The following is a 19,627-nucleotide window of genomic DNA, read 5'->3' as shown; positions in this document are numbered from 1 at the left end:
GACATTTATTCCCGTCACACTGCATTCTGAGTACTAGATTCCAATCCAATGGTCAATTTTGAGTCTTCATCTCACTTGTCCTACTAGTTGCATTTAACTCTTCTCTTTGAAACATTTCTTTCCTTTGCCTTCCAAGACAAAACAATCTCCCACTTTGCCTGGTACCTCATTACCCCTCCTTGCCAGCCTCCTCTGCTGGTTCCTTCACTTTTTTAACAAGTTCTCAATGATGGGATCGCTCATGGCTCTTCTCTTCTCTGTCTACACTCACTCATCTAATCTAATCTCTGATCATCTGCCTTTGCGGCTTTAAAATGGCAACTATATTCTGACAAATCCCAAATATATATCTTTGGTCTAGACCTCTCCTCTCCCTCTACATTTGTATGCCCCACTGTCTACACAGCATCTTCACCTGGATACCTAACAGACATCTCAAACATACATGTCTAAAATTAAACTCATCATCTTCCCACAGAAATTTGCTCCTCCACATCATCTCCATCTCAGCAAAAGGAAACTCCTTTCTTCTAGTTCCTTATCTCAAAATGTCTGGAGTCAACTTTGACTCTCTTTTTCCCTCTTATCATATATCCTATATTTTAGAAAATCTTCTTGACTCTACTTTTAAAATAGATCCATATTCTAACAGCTTCTGACCACCTTGACTGCTCATACCATGGTCCATCAGACATCATCTCTCACCATAATTTTTGTAGAGAGCCCTGAAAGAGGGGTCTTTTCCCTTTCATCCCCTCAATGTAACATTCTAGTGATCCACTGAAAACATGTTAGCTCATGTAGCTACTCTGAAATTTCTTCATTTATCTCAGAAAAAAACTTAAAGCCCTTTCGAAAGCCTGCGTGATGTAGTCCCCCATTGCAGATCTGGACCTTAACTTCTACTACTACCTCTCTCTCTCACTAAACATCACCTCCATTACCCTACTTGCTGTCATTTTCATACTATAGGAACACTCTTTCTTCTTGGCCTTAGCGTTATCTGTTCCACATCCAGGAATACTCTCCCACACATCCACATAGCTCACTCTCCTGTCTCATTCAAATATTTGTTCAAGTCTCACCCTCTCAGTGAAATCTTTTCTCACCATCCTACTTAAGATAGCACCTACACTCCCAGTGCTCACCAGTATCTCTTTTCCTGCCTGCTTAATTTTTCTCCATATCTCTTTCAAGCATCATGGAGGATCTAAGATTTTAACCTGACTTGCAAGCTACCAAATTAACTTTCCACGGTTTCATGGATCCTGTAGAAGGTGTGAAACTTGTGGACCAGAGAAAAAGGACATTTCATTACTAACAACAACACCTGTAGGCAAAGTAACAGCATTTTTTCCAGCTTTCTTGGGACATATTTGGCATATAACATTGTGTAAGTTTAAGATTTATGATGTGATGATTTGATACATGGATACATTGTGAAAATGTTTCCCACATTGTTGTGCTAGTTCTTGAGCCCTGTTTCTACAGGGTGAATTGAAGGGACCCACATGACAGGTGAACTTGCAGGTTGACTTACAGGAGGAAGACCTGGGTCTAGGGAACTCAGATGGATTATAGCAGGCTTTGAGCATCCCTGCCCTTTCTCTGGAGGGAGATATTTTCTTTATACTACTACACAGCAGACACATCTCCCATGTCTTTGAAGGGAACCACTGTCTCTACATTCCAAGATTGTTTGCTAGACAAACTTCTCGAAAAAATAATGTGAAATGAAGGATACACAGTGCCTCTGCTTATCAGGCACATAGAAATGTGAGACCCTGCAGAATTATCTCCCTACAGGCACTTTCCCATTTCCAACAGCCCAGTACTCCTTATTTCCTTCATGGTCTTCTTCCTCCACTAGCTGTAAACTCAAGATGTTTCTTATTTTAATTCTTGTCTATTTTATTTATTGATAAAACAATTCCTGGCACATAAAGGATGTTCAATAAAGTTTTTGCTGAATGAATAAATGAATGAATTGCAAAATATACAAGAACTAAAGAAATGCCAAAACAGGCAGATGATTAAGAAATTAAATGAAAAAAATGCATTGCTTTACAACAAGCAAAATACAACACCGGAACTTTTAATAATATTTGATAGCTTGAGAGAATACTTACACGTTAAGTAAAAAAAATATAGTATCTGTATATTGAAGATAATATCAACTTTCAAATAAACACACACCCACATTTCTGTAGGAAAAGCATGAAGGAAAATGCACCAGAAGTTCAAGAATTTTTAAATGGGCTCATAACAAGTTACTTTTATTCTCTATACTTTCTCTTTTGTTTTCCAAATTTTCTGCAACTTGTATGTATTATTTTAACAATAAGGCAAGCAAAAAAACTTATGTTGAAGTCCTTATTTTTTCATAAAATGGAACAAAAAGGAAATGAAAACTACAAAAAAAAAAACTAAGAAAAGAAAAGCCAGCAGCCTGAAACTAGGGATGCTGCTTTGAATCACCTCCACCAAGTGCAGAAATCGTCACCACATCCTTAGAAGCAGGAAACTCTGGTGGAGCTCGTGGTGGATAGCTCAGGGTCAATAGTCTTCAGAATATGGATAATAAGGCTGATCAACAGCACTGAAAGAGAAGGAGGGATATTAATGCATTAACTCTGTCTTCACATCGGCAAAGAGAGGGTTTCTCTGAGGATGCGGTCAGGATGGGCTGAAAACTAAATTTACCATGGGGTTCATACACAGTAACCCACGTATATAGCAATCTATATTAAGGTGATGGTCTCTTTAGTTTGACCTCTGTCTGAAAGCTCTACTCTTTAGCTCCTCTCCTCCCACATTTTACCTTTTTGATATCCTATCTAACCTTTTTTCTTTGCATTTGTATCCATTACCCTCTTATCATGGAAATAGATAATTTTTCCTATTTGTGGTCTTCTATTTTCCCCTTAAATAAGTCCCTTTAGCATTTCTTGTAGTAGTGGTTTCTTGGTGACAAACTCCTTTAACTTTTGCTTGTCTGGGAAACCTTTTATCTCTCCTTCCATTTTGAATGATAACCTTGCCAGGTAGAGTATTCTTGGCTGTAGATTTTTTCCTTTTAGCACTTTAAATATATCGTGCCATAATACGGACATTAAGTGTATTATGCAAAGTGAAATATGTCAGAGGGAGAATGTCAAATATCGTATGACCTCACTCATTAAGTAGTAGATAATAACAACAACAAACAAACACATAGAGACAGAGATTGGATTGGTGGTACCAGAGGGGAGGGGAGGGAGGGGTGGGGCAGAGGGGAGGTAGGAGAGCAAAAGGAATAATGAGGCACATGTGTGGTGATGGATTGTAATTAGTATTTGGGTGGCGAGCTTGAAAACAAGCTCGGTCATTTCCTCTGCCTTGCTTCTCTTAATATTTTTTCTTTGCCTTTGACCTTTGCCGATTTTAATATTAAATGCCTTAGAAAAGATCTTTTTGCATTGATGTAATTAGGAGTTCTACACTCTTCATGTACCAGTAAGTCCAGTTCCTTTCCCAGGTTTAGGAAGTTCTCAGCTATTATTTCTTTGAATAAGCTCTCTGGTCCTCTCGCCTGCTCTTCTCCCACTGTAATACCTGTAATTCTTATGTTGCTTTTCCTAATTGAGCTGGATATTTCTCAAAGAATTTCTTCATTTTTTTTAATCTTAGTTCTCTCTCTTCCTCCATATGAAGCACTTCAAGATTTCTATATTTTAGGTCACTTATTCTTCCTCCATAAGGGCAGCTCTATTTTTTATGGTTTCTAGATTATTTTCTATTTCATTAATTGTCTTCTTCATATCCAGAATTTCTGTATACTTTTTTTAAGGGCTTCAATCTTTATGGTGAAATATTCCTTTTGTTCATTAATTTTATTCTTGAGCCATTGAACTGTCTCTCTGAGTTTTCTTGTAACTCATTGAGTTTCCTTAAGACAACTATTTTAAATTTTTTGTCATTTAGATTGTAAATTTCTGTGACTTAAAGAGTGGTGTCTGGAGACTTGTCATTTTCCTTCTGCTCTGAAGAGTTACTGTAAATCTTCATGGTGTTTGATGAATTGATCTTCTACTGGTGCATTTGTGGTAGTATCAAGTCACAGATTCCAAGAACCACTGCTGGGGGGAGCAAGATCCGTTTTTCTGATGCCACCCCATGTACTGGAAGTTGTGCTGGTAGAACAGCTCTGCTTTTGCATGGGCTGGCTACCTCTGCTCAGCAGGTGTAGGGGACTGGCTGAGCTGCTGCACTAGGTGGGAGGGGTGCTTTCTTTCATGTGGGGGTCAGCACTGCACTAGTGGGAAGTTCGATTGAGCTACTGTGCTGGGAAGGAGGGGCTCCATCTCACAGGCTGAGCTGCCACCACTCAGTGGGGATCATTCTGATGGGGGGGCCACCACATGTGTTGGGCATTCCCCTGGGCCAGGCTACCACTCTGAATGCACTTGTTTCCTGGCAGAACTGTCCCGCCTCATCTTATGGACACACCAGCTGCTGTGTGAGGATCTGTGACTTGGATAACTGCCAACAGAGAGGGAGAGGGGTGTGCTTTCCAAGTCCAGCTTCTTCCCGGGTATCCATTCACCCACCTTCAGATGTATGGGTGCATGGTTCTCCCAGGTGTCCTGTTGTGCTGTGTAGGGAATCCTATGTTGGTTGATGAATGTCTATTTAGTGTAACTTAGAGGGGAGAGACAAAGAGAATGACTCACTCCACCATGATGGTGAAGTCAGTACTCTCAAGAATTTTTAAGTGAGCTTATTACATTATTTTTATTCTCTATCTTTTCCCTTTCATTTTTAAGATTTTTCTAATTTATATGTATTATGTTAATAACCAAGAAAAGCAAACATCCTTATTTTGAAACCTTTATTATTTCATAAAATGAAACAAAAAAGAAATGAAAAAGAAAAAAAAAGGCCAGCAGCCTGAAACTAGAGACACTGCTTTAAATCAACTCCACCAAGAAGAGAAATCCTCTCCACATCCATAGAAGCAGGGAATTATGGTAGAGCTCGTGTGGATAGCTCATGGTCAATATTCCACAGTATATGGATAAGAAGGATTATCAATAGCATTGAAAGAGAAGGAGGCATATTAATGTATTAACTGTGTCTGCACACCATCAAATAGATGGTTTTTCTGAGGATTCAGTCAGGATGGGCTGAAAACTAAATTTACAACCATGTCCCTTCTTCTCTCCCAACATACATGCATGCAGGCTCCCTGTCCACGTACAAACTCCACCTGCATGCCCCATTCCCCAACATTCCCATGTAATATAAATGCCAAAGTGACATGTAGTATGATTTAGGTTAGAACTTGTATTCATTTATAAGTAAGAACTATGTTAAAATTTGTGATCTTTTCACCCCAGATGTAGCTTTTGTCCCCAGCCATAGAGAATGACCATGGTAAGGACTTTGCTGCTCTTTTACACACATTCTCTCAACAAATGTGTTCTGAGCACTCTCAACAATCCAGGGTCCCTCCATTAATGAACTTCTAATCTATTTAGGACACAACATGTACACCTACATAGTCATAAAAAATGAGATTACTGTTTTCTCAAATTTGCGAGAATACTTGTTATTCAATCATCAATATTTACTCTTGTTTTCTTTTTTTTCCATTGTCTTCTTTTCTATTTTAAATTCCTACTTTTCAGTTCAATTTCATTGAAGAGTGCATTCTCAGCAATTCTATGAGCCAGGAGCAGTGCTGTTGACATAAGACCACAAAGAGGAGTGAGCCTAGGCATTCACAGCCTAATGAAGGGGATCATAGGCTTACACATAAAAACCTTTGGGAATAGAAAAGTTAATTTCTCAGAAACATGATATAGTTTTACAAACAAGAAGGAGAGTTTTGAGATCTTTCTTTTGGAACTGAATCTCTATCCTATAACTCAAATTTTATTCCTCTTATCTCTAAACTCTCTTCCAAACTTCTCGGTTAGATGAGTCTTCTTTCTAATCATCCTGAGATACTCTTGCAGCAACTGAACAAGTGGAATGCTATATTTGTGAACAAACCACAGTCAAAGGAGGTGGAGGTTCCCAAGGGATAGTCTGCTGATGGACAAGGTCACCCTGGAGTAAGTCTGGAGCAATCTAAGTGTGTGCCACTGAGGACACATCAGTCACTAATGTTACGGTCAATTAATTTAACGATCCATTTATAATTCAATTTAATAAGATCACATGGCTGAGGAAATGGAAGGTATGATGAGAAAATAAGCCAATGAAGAGATAAATTAGGAAGAAATGGATGGCGTATTGGAACAGGAATGCCCCATTAAGGATAAATGCCACTGGATACTTAGGAGAAGAAATGGAAGCAGGGCCATGGTATGCCTTTCAAAGGGCCTATACGTATTTGCCTTCACGGGCCCACTCCTCCATAAAAATATTAATGCTACACTTTACTGTCATATCAGGATAAAAATGCATAGAAACGAGGCCATATTCATTATTACATAGGCATTATTAATATAATCACTTTTTCTTCTGATTTTAAAAAGAATTAAAGATGAAACATTCCATAGGCCCATAAAAGTTAGTGGGTTGTAGGCTCTGTGCCTTCTGCATTGAATGGGTAAGTCAGCTCTGTGAGGAAGCTCAACAGACACAGAGATTAGAGGCATAAAGTAGTGAAATCACCATGATGCAAACTCTGTACATTTTACTTATGGTCTGTCCTGGGTCCACTCATGTTTCTTTTGGGTCAGAGACTGAGCCCTGAAGTCGCCTCTGTTCTGAGTCTACAGGAAGCTCCTGTTTTACTCCTACACAAGCAATCAGGCCTGTCTTCCTGATTTAGGGAAACTTAGTTCTTCTCCTAGCCTGCATGCTACAGAAAATAAACTGTGAAAGCAATCTACAAGTCAATTACAATAGTAATTTTTCAAAATGGAAATTTCTGTTGAGACCATCAAATGCCTTCATGTCTTCTGGAGTCAATTCAAAGTCAAAAACCTGAAACAAAGGAGAGAATAATATTAAGCTTTCTCTTAAGTCAACTGGCTTCTACCAGGGAATTTAAAGATTTTTCAGCTGGACAAAGGCAAGGAGAGTGTCCAGGGAAGCCCTCCCTGTCATCAGCTTCCAGGTGTAGTGGCCTGAGAACTCTTCTGCCTGGGTTCTCCACCTCTCCTTACCCACATCCTCTCCTTCTCTCTCCTCTTCACAAAAGAAAGGCTCACAACTCATCAACCGCAAATCTTTTCAAGTGAATTTCTTGTGATAAAAAAAAAAATTTTCCTTTTTCCAAAGGGACGGTTGGATTACCTGGAAAAAATACCTGCTGATTTGATAAAACTTTGGTCAGGTTTTTCCTTCCCCACCAGCCCCTAGATTTTGACAGACTTGAACTTAAGCAAACATTGAAAGGAAGAGCAACCCCTTGTGACATCTTCTCCAAGAATCTGCTACCCTCCAGAAAAAGCATTCCTTGAACAACTCTTGAAGCATACCTCCAGCTCATCCCAATCCCCAAACACTGTTCTCTTTAAAGGGGTGTTTACACTTCCCTATAAAGAAAACTCGTTATGATTGATCTTTAAGACACTTATAGATGGTACATTCAGAGAGTTCTCCCTTTTGAATAAAGTCTCTGTTATTTAAGTCCACATTTGTTTTTATTTGACAATACACAGTCCTTAATGGAGTGTCTATTAATAGCAAAGCAGACAGATCTTTGGTAAGAAATATGAAAACAGGAAGCACATTATTTCATTCCAGTGACAACTTTATGGAAAACTCAGTACCTTATCTTTTTTCTATCTATGTATCTATGTATCTATCTATCTATCTATCTACCTATCTATCTATCTGTCATCTACCTATCCACCTGTCATTCATCTTAAAAATATATTCCAGAAATGATTTGATTGTCATAGGGATATGTATTAAAATGCTGAGTTGTTGGAGCTGGCCCAGTGGTATAACCTTTAAGTTTGAGTGCTCTGCTTCAGCACCCCAGGCTTCACAGGTTTAAATCCCAGGCATGGACTCATGCACTGCTCATCAAGCCATGCTGTGGAGGTATCCTACATACAAAATAGAGGAAGACAGGCATAGTATTAGTTCAGAGCCAATCTCCCTCACCAAAAAAAAAAAAAAAATGTTGAGTTGAATTGGAAAATAAAATGTGGGTTTCTTTTCTTATTGATTTAACAAAGATATTTAGATTTCTGTATTCAGTATTTTCAAAAATTTAATGAACTAATGCTAAGCTTCAAAGTTTTAGAGCAAATACTTTATAAATAATATGTTCCAAAGGTCATCTTTTGCAGATATTGTACACATGATGAAATTTTGAGCTGTCAAATTAAAATGAGACAGAGCTTAAGTAATTTTTTGCAATCCTGTGAGGTTCACAACAAAATAAGTTGAAGGCCACTGATTAATCTAAGGCATCAGGAGATGTGTGAGGGAGAATTTATGGAACATCTTTACTCGTTTGTTTGTTAATTTGGTCAGTTTATAAACTTATGTATCTTTCTCCCTACCTGCCAGCATCACTGCTGGGGAAAAGGTGGTAAAAGATAACCTAGGGGGAGTCACAGCATTTAGGGCCTCATGGTTAGAGAGCACAGTGACATATAAACAAACAATTTGACTTTAATAGAGAAAAACTAACTAATAGAGCCATGCCTTTAGGTGTGGTGGTCAACAGCTGTGCTGGGGTGTCCCAATGGATTAACAATGTGGTTAATGTTATTCAGTTTGATATTGACATACAAATAAGGGTTCATCAGCCTGAGAAGTTGAAGAAGAGGAACAAGGGTTTTAAAAATTCTTTAGTGCATGGAAGGAATATGACAACTGATTAAAAAACAGAGATGAACTGTGCTCAGTGTCACACAACTATGAAAGTGGCAAACCCAAGCCTAGAGGGCATAAAACTTAGGACTCTGAGGCCAGTGCTCACTCTTTACACTCTTTCTAGTTGCTTCCATTGCACCTAGAGAAAGATGAATGAAATGAATGAACACGGGTGGGTGCTGAAAGTCAAGAGAGATGGCCCCCAATACGGCATCCATTCCTCACTCTGGAGAGACTTTCCAGCCTCTACTTCCCTGGAAGTTCTCTTTGATTCTCTTTTCACTGGAGCTCTTGGTCAGGAGCACCAAACTCCATTGCAGCTGGTAGTGCTGGGCGACCTGGCATGAGTTTCGATTGTGTTTTTTGGCAATGGCACCCAAGATCGGCTCATCCAAGAGATATGAACTATCCCTTTCCACCCTGAAAATAAAAATCAAAAAACTTTATTTGAAGGGTGCAGTTCTGAACACCTAAAGCATCCTTATCCCCAAATTCCCCAGGTAATTGTGAGAAGTAGGTACAATATTGTATGATTAAAAAAGAGTTTCATGAACAGTTGTAGAGATTCATTTAAAATTGTACCAAACTGGAAACAACTAATATTTGCAACAACATGTTAATAGAGAAACAGCTTGTGGTGTTTATGTCCATGTGACGGAATGTTGTTCACTAGTAAAAAGGATTGAACTAGATACCTGCAACAACGTGGGTAAATCTCACAGATGTTATGTTGAGCCAGAAAAGCCAGACACAAAAGAGTATATACTCTGTGATGTCCTTTATATATGAAGTACTAGAAAAAGGCAAGCTAATCTAAGTTGAAAAAAGAAATCAGAAAGATGGTTGCCTTGGAGTGAGGCAGGATTGTCTGGAAGGGAAAGCAAAAGAACGTTGTTGAAAGGTAGCAAGTTTCTGCATCATGATAGAGGGCAGGTTATACAGTACATCCATTTGTGACATTGGAAAGCTAAGATTTATGCATGACAAGTTGTATAAATTTTACCATTAAATCCCTTCAAAAATAATATTTAGAATGGTGTTTGTAGTAGGTGGACGTATGAAGCAAAAAAGAATGGAAGAATGTTGGTGACAGTTGAAGCCCAGGGATGATACTTGGGAATTCACTATACCATATTTTTATCACGTTTATTGGTTTATAAATTACTTAAATTTCAGACGTACATCATTATGCTTTCTTTTCTGTGTAAACTACATCATGTTCACCACCCAAAGACCATCTTTCACTGTATACATGTCTCCTATTACCCCTTTAGCCATGCTCCCGCCCCCCTTCCCCTCTGGTAACCACCAATCTAACCTCTATAAGTATGTGTTTGTTTACTGTTTTTGTTTTGTCTTTCACTCATAAGTGAAATCATATGGTAATTGTCTTTCTTCATCTGACTTATTTTGCTTAGCATAATACCCTCAAGGTCCATCTATGTTGCCTCGAATGGCAAGATTCCATCTTTTTATGGCTAAGCAGTATTCCATTCTGTATATATATCACATCCTCTTTATCTATTCATCCATTGATCACTATATGGTTGTTTTCATTTTTTTATGCTTGAAACTTTCCATAATAAAATTTAAAACAATTTTTAAAAAGGGTTTCTTCATTAATAGTTACTGATATAGGTTCACTCTGATATTCTCATTACAATTTGGGTCTCTCTGGGACCCCAGGGCACTGTAGGCAACTATAACAATGTTCTCAGACTTGCAGAACTCCAGCAGGTTGCTCTAGTTGAGGTAAGGGTGACATTCCACCTGTGAGTTGCCAAGACCAAAAGGTATCAGAAGACGTGAGCCAATAACATGCAAATTTGAAAAGTCCTTTGAAGGAATATGTAACATTAAATGAATATATATACTATATGTTTCAGAATGATACTTTTTCCCATGCACCTTCTGAAATCCATTCAAATGTTATTGGTTTTCAGAAATGATAGAATTTTTTTTTTATTTTTTTGTTACTGTTTAAAATGACTAAAGACTCATACACCTAGGATGTGGCCTCTAAATGCCATTTCCTATGGAAAAAAACCAAGATTCCTTAAAAAAATGGCTAATTCCAGGTCTGGGCAAAAAGCTACAAATTGAGCCTAGAACATCTTACACTCTACAAGGTGAAGAAGATAGGAAAGACAATGAGGCATGTCAAAGGACTCAAGAGCTCAGCTGAAGAGGTAATAAAGTGGTAGCAATTTGATCATCAATAAGTACAGTAACTACATTGCATGGGAAAACATCATATTTCTTAATGTTCATGAATTCACAGTAACATATACATATGATCAACTCCTAGCTGTAACCTCCAGTTTACAGGGGCACAAAGACAGAGTATCATGTCATACTGTTTCACAGGGATCCATCAGTAACATCAATTCCATGGAAAAAGTTAAAGGAAAAAGGGCTTAGTTTCTTTCACAAATCAGTTGAAGGAGAGAGCAAGAGAAGGAGGAGGAGGAGAAGGGGAGAAAGGGAGGGACACACGTTAACATATTTTGAATTATTTTCTACAAATATATTTCTAAATGTGAAATAATTAAGACAAGGAGTATAAATATTTGAATGGTTTCTTGCATAATTTTCAAACTGTATTGCAAAAAAGGTATATAATATTATAATGTCACAGTATTGAAAATTGGTAGTGCTGGGTGTTACCTTTAAAAATGATTTCTTTTAATTATGATTTCTCAATTTCCCGACTTTCTTCTCCTTTGTTTTTCTCTCTGACATTTTCTCTGGCCTCTCCGTAACTGTTCCTGGGAGGTTTTCCTGAAGTCTATGTCACTAAATCCAATAACTCTCTCTATCCCTCTGTGCACTGGCTGCACTTCAGGAGGATCCATCCTATGGCTCACACAAACATGTTCATTCCACTTCTTTGGCTTTTCTGACACCAATCTCTCCTCATTTACTCTCTAAGATTTATTTGAGTGACTATATAAAAACTGTGAATAATATTTAGATGGGTTAGGAAAAGCACCCTAAGTGTTTCAAGGATTAAAAAAGTCATCTCTGGAGGGAAAGTAAAAAGATGTCAGGTAAGGGGAAATGGAACTTACTGTCTTATATAATAAATGCCTGGAAACAATTCTGCTTAGAGTGAGCAACCCACACTCTAAGACCACGTGATCATTGATGTTGCTATAGGTAGGATCATTTTGAGGAGACCTCAGCTGTCTTGACATTGGAAGCAGGGTTTTCCACCTCAGAAAATTTTACACTTTTCTCCAATCCCAATGCTGACTTGAAAAAAGTATTTCCTAGACTGGCCGCCTTTTCTGAATAACATGTCAGCCTCACTTGGTTATGTCCTGAGAGACTCTACTGAAGGGTAAAAGGAGTGGACTCACTCCACAGTGGCCCAGTCAATCCATGCAACAGATATAGAATAAAAGTATCATTATTTGGGTTTCAGATATGAATGCTGACTGATATACAGAGAGGTTGAGCAACTGGGTCCCACCCTTAACACATTTCAGAGCAATGAAAGCCTTTTATGTTTTCTGTTTTTCCATAATGGGCCTCTGTAATGTTAGGAGGTAAATAAATTATTCAAAGCGAAACCAAAGTTGTTTTTTTTTTTTTTTCAAAATAACATAACTGTTCTGACAGCAACCTCTTGTCACTCTGCACACAGCACCTTATTAGTGTGGAATATGTCCTCTCTCTTCACGGTGTGATCCACCATCTTCTCTCAGGGGGCCTTGCACATGTCCTCATCATTTTGATATACATATGTCACATCGATGTGACAGAAATGTACATCAATTACCACTGTAGTGGCCTCTCCAGCTTTGCTCTAGGAATCTATAAAATATGAAAAAGGAGGGTTGGAACTCCACCTGACTCAGAGAGAAGCAATTTGATTCGTTCAGGGCCTTTTCACCAGCTGTTTATCCATGTCTTCTGTTCCACTGTTTGATGGTGTAAGCCTTGATAAAAAACCTGTCCTCTGGGGGCACAGACTAAAATCCAATACAATCTCTAATCCGAAATAAATTCATGAAATCTGCCTCACCATAGAACATGGGAAATCAAGTCTCACTCAAAAAAGAATTCATCGTAAGGAGGTAACTAACAGGAATACTTTTGACACTTGGAGAAAACTTCTAAAGATATAGATATAGATAGATACAGGTATAGATACAGATACAGATATTTTTGGCTTAGAATTGGAAATGAATCTATAATACCAATCATCTATCCAGTTCACAACCAACGGGGCTCTTAAAGTCATTCATGACTGTTTTTTTTATCCTTCACTCATTAAGTGCTCTCATTCAACATTTATGCAACAAGTATTTATTAAGTGCCTCCTGTGCTCCTCACATTATGCTAGACTCTGAAGCCCTGGAGATTTAACCATTAACAAAAGAGACCTGCTTAAAACTCTTAAAAGAATACATAGGGGGAAACTTCTTCGCTTTGGTCCTGGCAATCATATTATGGATTTGAAACCAAAGCAAAGCTAATAAATGCAAAAATAAACAAGTGGGACTACATCAAAATAAAAAGCTCCTGTACAGCAAAAGAAATCATCAACAAAATTAAATGGCAACATATGGAATGGGAGAAAATATTTGCAAACTATATATCTGATAAAGGATTAATATCCTAAATATACAAGGAACAAGCACAACTCAATAGCAAAAAGATAAATAGCCTAACTTAAAAATAGTCAAAGGACTTGAATAGACATTTTTCCAAAAAGACATACAAATGGCCAATGGGTACCTGAAAACGTGCTCAACATCACTAATCGTTAGGGAAATGCAAAGCAAAACCACAATGAGATATCACCTCCCACCTATTAGGATGGCTATTATGAAAAAGACAAGAGATAACATGGAAGCAACTCAAGTGTCCATTAACAGATGAATGGATAAAGAAAATGCAGTATATATATATATATACAACAGAATACTATTCAGCCACAAAAAAAACAAAATTGTACCATTTGCAACAACATTGTTAGCCCTTGAGGGTGTTATGCTAAGTGAAATAAGCAAGACAGAGAAAGACAAACAGCGTATGATTTCACTCATAGGTGAAAGAGAAACAAACACACAGACAAAGAGAACAGATTAGTGGTTACCAGAGGGGAAAAGCGTGGAGGGAAAGCAAAAGAAGTAAAGGGGCACACACATTGTGACGGATAAACTAGACTATTGGTGGTTAACACAAAGCAGTCTGTACAGAAACTGATATATAATAATATAAACCTGAAATTACACAATGTTATGAGCCAATAAGACCTCAATAAAATAATTTAGAAAAGAAGACGAGATAACATATGATGACAAGGATGTGGAGAAAAGGGAACTCTTGTGCACTGTTTCTGGGAACGTAAATTGGTGCAGATACTAAGGAAAACAGTGTGGAGTGGCCTCAAATTAAAGATAAATTACCATATAATCAAGCACTTGCACTTCTGGGTATTTTCTAGAGAAAGAAAAATTTGCATCTCAAAGAGATATCTGTACTCTTATGTTCATTTCAGCATTATTCCCAACAACCAAAGTGTGAAATCAACTGTGTGTCCATTGATCAATGAATGGATAAAGATTATGTGGTATATATATATATACACATATATACAATACAATATTATTCAGCTTTGAAATAAAAAGAAAATCTGTCACAACAATAATGTGGATGAAACTGCAAGGTATTATACTAGGTGAAATAAGCCATAGAGAGAAAGACAAATACTGTATAGTGTGATCTGAAAAAAAATTCGAGTTCATAGAAACAGAGAGTAGAAAAGTGGTTGCTGGGGGCTAGGGGTTGAGGGAGAAGAGAGACGTTGTTAAAATGGTACAAACTTTCACCTATAAAACAATTAAAGTCTGATATTTAATATATAACATGGTAACTATAGTTGATAACACTGTAAATTGAAGTTGGCTAAGAAAATAGAATTTACCTATTCTCACCAGAAGAAAAAAAGGCAAACATGTGAAATGATGGAAGTCTTAAACTTGATCTGGGAATCTTTTCATAAGGTGTACATACATCAAATCATCATGTCATACACTTCAATCATATTAGAATTTTATTTGTCAATTATACTTCAATAAAGCTGAAAAAATTTTAAAAAATATATAGTGTACTAATTGGATTAAAGAGACAATATTAATTTTCAGGGAGATTCAGAGGATTAAATGAGAAATTTACTATATGGAGTCCATTATTGTGACAGACACAGTTGTCACTCTACCTATATCTGCTTGGCACTCAACATATCCGTGTACACTGACCCAGACTTCCAACTGTGAGGATCTACATCTGCGCCTGGGAGATTTCTGTCACCACCAGAGTCTTCAGGAGAGGTTCTCAACAATCAGGTAAAGAGGATGTCTTGTCCACTAGATGATACTTAGCCTCTATATTTGACCCCTCCAGTTCTTACACAATGGGTCCATGAATGGAATAGCCATGGTGGAAAGGATTAAGCTGATGCACAGGCCAACTGCATGGGCTTCTTCTCACCAAGGTAGTTTGAGCTATCACTATTTTGAGACGGTTGACCTGTCAGCAGCAGCAGAGACTGACATTGAGTCTTGGTAAAGAACCGCACCTTGAGGAGACAAGCCAGCCCCTGGGTGGCGAGTTGATTATATTAAACTCTCCATCTAACTGGGGACAGAAGCAACAATTCATCTTCACTGAGACTGATAACATTCTATGTATGTATGAGTTTGCCATATCTTTTCCGAGTCCCTCAGACAGCACTAACATGTTAAGGCTACAGAGAGTTGGATTTATCATTATAGGATCCCATGAAACATTGACTATTTGTTCTATTCTCTGTGGTTCTTTTCTGTCTTTAACAACAGTAATAAAAGTTGAATATAACATAGATAAGACATATTCTATGCTTAAGCTATAATGGTGCATACAATGGATAATTGTGTCATTGCAAGCTCTGGCCCTGTCTGAAAGCTATTACATATTGATATTTCATGTCACATCTCTACCAAGATGCAGCATATTTGTCCCCATCATATGTGGAATCAGTCTCTCCCAAGCAAACCCAAAGCTGCTTCTACCTCACTGTGACCAGAGTTTGACCCTTCAAGTGCGTTGCTGTTGACCATATGGATATGTAAAGAATACATTTGGTGATAGGACAGGCCCAGTGTCATAGCAGTTAAGTGCATGCACTCACTATTGCGACCCAGGGTTTGCAGGTTCAGATCCAGGTGCTCAGGGATGCACTGCTCTCAGGTCGTGCTGTGGCTGCGTCCCATATAAACTACAGGAAGATGGGCATGGATGTTAGCCCAGGGCCAATCTTCCTCAGCAAAAAATAAAAAGGAGGATTGGCATCGGATGTTAGCTCAGGGCTAATCTTCCTCACAAAAAAAGTAGAAGAAGATGGGCATAGATGTTAGCCCAGGGACAGTCTTCCTCAGCAAAAGGAGGAGGATTGGCATCAGACATAGCTCAGGGCTAATCTTCCTCACACACACAAAAAAAGAAAATTATATTAAAAGAAAAACGCGATACATTCGGTGAGAAGCACAACTCTGTCTGCAGTGTTAATTTATGGCTCCTACGTCTTCTTTTCTAATATTTAACACTTGCCATAATCATGGCTTCTGATATGACAAAAGGTTTCAATGATGGAAAACTTTGGCAAATACTTCCAGCCCTAAGAAACAAACAGCAAATCTGCTATGAAGTAGTCATGTTACTTGTCCTTTCCTCCTGTGTCCACTGCCCATTAAGAGTTTCTGACAAAGAGGAGAGTGACTCTGACTGAGGCAGCAGACGAGTGCCAGAAGAGCAACCTGGGCTTAGATTTTCATGTGTAAGAAATAAGAAGAATAATAGTTTACCTAGGAGAGTTGTTGAGGAATTAAAGAGAATACGTGAAAAGTGATTAATATACTTGGTAAGCATTCAATATATGTTAAATAACTAAAATAATAATACTGATATTCCACTCTGAATCCCCAGAGTCAACTGCTTGTCATGCCACTTAGTGCAAAGTTAGTGATGGTGAAATGGAGGCTCTCTAATTAAGAGGCGATAAGTGAAATCAGAATGTTAAGAAATATTCGTTAAGTCATCTAGATGATAAAGAAAGCTCTAATCTGCTCCCAGCTCTGTTTGATTCAATAGTCCACGCTAAATCACACTGTTATGGTCTGAGACTCATAAAAGTAAAATGATTTTACTTTAAAATCATAAAATTTGAACAAAAGAATGATAATAAAGCCATCATCATTTTTTGACACTAGATTTAATATATGAATATGTGTGAAAAGAGTCGTACCAATAAGCACAATTCACCAAACTACTGGCCCTATCATATAATTGTCATCTCCACATTCACGTTCACATATGTGCACACACACACATCACATACACAGCACCTTTTAAGTATAGAATATGTCTTCTGTCTTCACAGGGCCATCTTAAATTTGCTTCAGGTGGCCCGTCCAATCTTCTTGTCTTTATTGTACAAATGACAGAATCAACATGGCAGAACCCAGCATCTATAACTAGTTTGGTGACCTCCACAAATTTACTGTTAAGAATCTAGATGATCAACCAAGGTAGCAGTTGGATATCCACATGATTTAGAGATAGCTAAGACACAACTTTGACCTTTCCGGGAATTAACTTTTCCTCACATCTTAGGCTAGTTCTGCATGTGTGATGATGAACCCATGGCAGTTTTCCTGGGTCTTTCCTAAGAAGTAATAAAAGTTAGGCTTCCCAGGAACCCCTTCAATCCCAGGCAATCACTGCTTCATCACTAGCATTGAAGGTCCCAAGACCACCACCACTTTCAGTGATTTGCTGAAAGAACTCATGGACTCAGCATATAGTTGTAGTGATAGATATGATTTATATTGTGAGACATTACTAAGCAAAATCAAAAAAGGGAATAGGTTCATGGAACAAAGTCTCAAGAAACAAGGTGAAAAATTCTGAGAGTCCTCTACCCGTGTAGTCACACAGAACATACTAAACAAAAATTTTATATAAATCTAATATGAACACATTGAAGCTGTGCAATGTGATAGTTTCATATACTTATACATAGTTAAATGATTACCCCAATGAAGCTAATTAATATATTCATTACATCACCTAGTTAACTTTCCTGTGTGTGTGATAAGAACACTTAAGATATCCTCCTTTAGCAAATATCAAGAATACAGTACATTACTAATAACTATAGTCACCACGCTGTACATTAGTTCTCCAGAACTTATTCATCTTATAACTGAAGATTTGTACCCTTTGACCAACATCTCCCCATTTTTTCCACTGTCCTCCATCCCCTGTTCACCACTCCTCCGCTCTTTTCTTCTATGTGTTTGACTTTTTAGATTCCATATATATGTGGGATCATAACAATATTTGTCTTTCTGCGTCTGGCTTATTTCACTTAGCATAATGTCCTCCAGGTTCATCTATGTGGTTGCAAATGGCAGGATATCCTTCTGTTTTAAGGCTGAATAATATTCCTTTTCTTTTTATGTATTTCAGAAGCCTTCTTTTTTCAATGATACTGCAAAGAACTACATACTTGGTCTAACTGCCCTCTGCTGGTCATGCTCTCTCCTTAGATGTAGAAGCATTCAGTTTTACCAAAGCTGAAGCTTCAGTGGTATCCTTGACCCTGTCCTCCACTTCATCCCACTTTTCAACAGAGCAAACAAGTCCTGTCAACTGTCTCCAAAACATCTCTTTGAATATTTCCTTCTGTTTTATAGATGAGAAAGTGAGACTCAAACTTTAAGCACTACTCCCTTGTCATACAACTAAATAGTCTAAGGACAAAATTAGAAGGCAAACATCTGGCTTTCAGTCTGGTAATTGTCCTCTTGGTCACCTCTTATGTCCAAGGTCCAGCTCTACCTATTTCCTTCCATCAAAAGTACATTAACAAGGACAAAGAACTGAACCCTTGCCCTGGAAGACTATAGGTTATTCTTTCAAATTATATTATATTTTTTATTCAAGATAAATTCCCAAGCAACAGAGGAGTATGAGGAAAACTACAAGTGGAGTATTTATTGCCTGTCACTCAGCAGGTTATCCCACAGCAGATCAACTTTCTCCCATCATTTGTCATTCACCTCTTCTCCAGGACATTTTGCCACAAATATTTCCTTGGATAATGTTTGCTTGGTGGGAGGAAACATTTCTTGAATTGCAGAAATAGACAGAGAAACCATTACCATGCAATCACCCTCAAAGCAAGGCAAGTGAAAGTCAGTGGTCTTGACTGCTGAGTTTCCTGTCTTACAAACCTGAGAAATAGATAGAAACTGAGGGGAAATCCCAGAATAATCTGTGGGTGACCATGTGGTCAAAGCCTGATGCCGAGTGTACACTGACTACTTCATCTCTTTGTATAATGAATGGTTCTAGCCTGGTTACAAGAACAAAGTGAGCCTCCCAGAGTCATGCAGGAACTCAGTGACTTGACGACCCAGGGCAGCTTCCACTCAAGTTAGGTCTACTTTATTTGGTATCCTCAACCCCAAGACCATATTGTTATCACTTCAGTTGCATAGGTGCCAAATCCCAGTACTGGAAAGAGGTGGTCATCATTTATTTCCACTCACCAAATTTGGGGATCCATTGTCTGATGCTCCTCTTTCTAAGCAGACTCTGTTTTATTCTTCTGCCTTCACAGGTTGTGAATAACAGAAAGATAACCCCCAAGTCCACTGTCCAACTGTTAGCAAATGGATTATAGGAGGAACAATGTTAAAGCAGTAACCTATCAAGCGAAAAGAGAATTGGAGCCAGTTAA

General features: G+C 38.0%; 1 protein-coding gene across 1 annotated transcript in view; it reads right to left on the bottom strand.

The window, feature by feature from the left end:
- Positions 1-2,556: 2,556 nt before the first annotated feature.
- Positions 2,557-19,627, bottom strand: part of LOC101406189 (aldo-keto reductase family 1 member C23-like protein) — a 58,804-nt gene continuing 41,733 nt past the window's right edge. The window contains exons 8-9 of the mRNA XM_087420905.1: positions 6,896-6,978; positions 2,557-2,599 (exon numbers count right to left, since the gene is read on the bottom strand). Coding sequence (XP_087277031.1) covers positions 2,557-2,599; positions 6,896-6,978 — 126 coding nt within the window. The remainder of the gene's footprint in view (positions 2,600-6,895; positions 6,979-19,627) is intronic.

The sequence above is a fragment of the Ceratotherium simum genome, chromosome 32 (genome assembly GCF_057802395.1).
Source record: "Ceratotherium simum simum isolate JZ-2026a chromosome 32, ASM5780239v1, whole genome shotgun sequence".
NCBI lineage: Eukaryota > Metazoa > Chordata > Mammalia > Perissodactyla > Rhinocerotidae > Ceratotherium > Ceratotherium simum.
The sequence above is the reverse complement of the archived record's forward strand: the minus strand, read 5'-3'. Positions and strand labels throughout refer to the sequence as shown.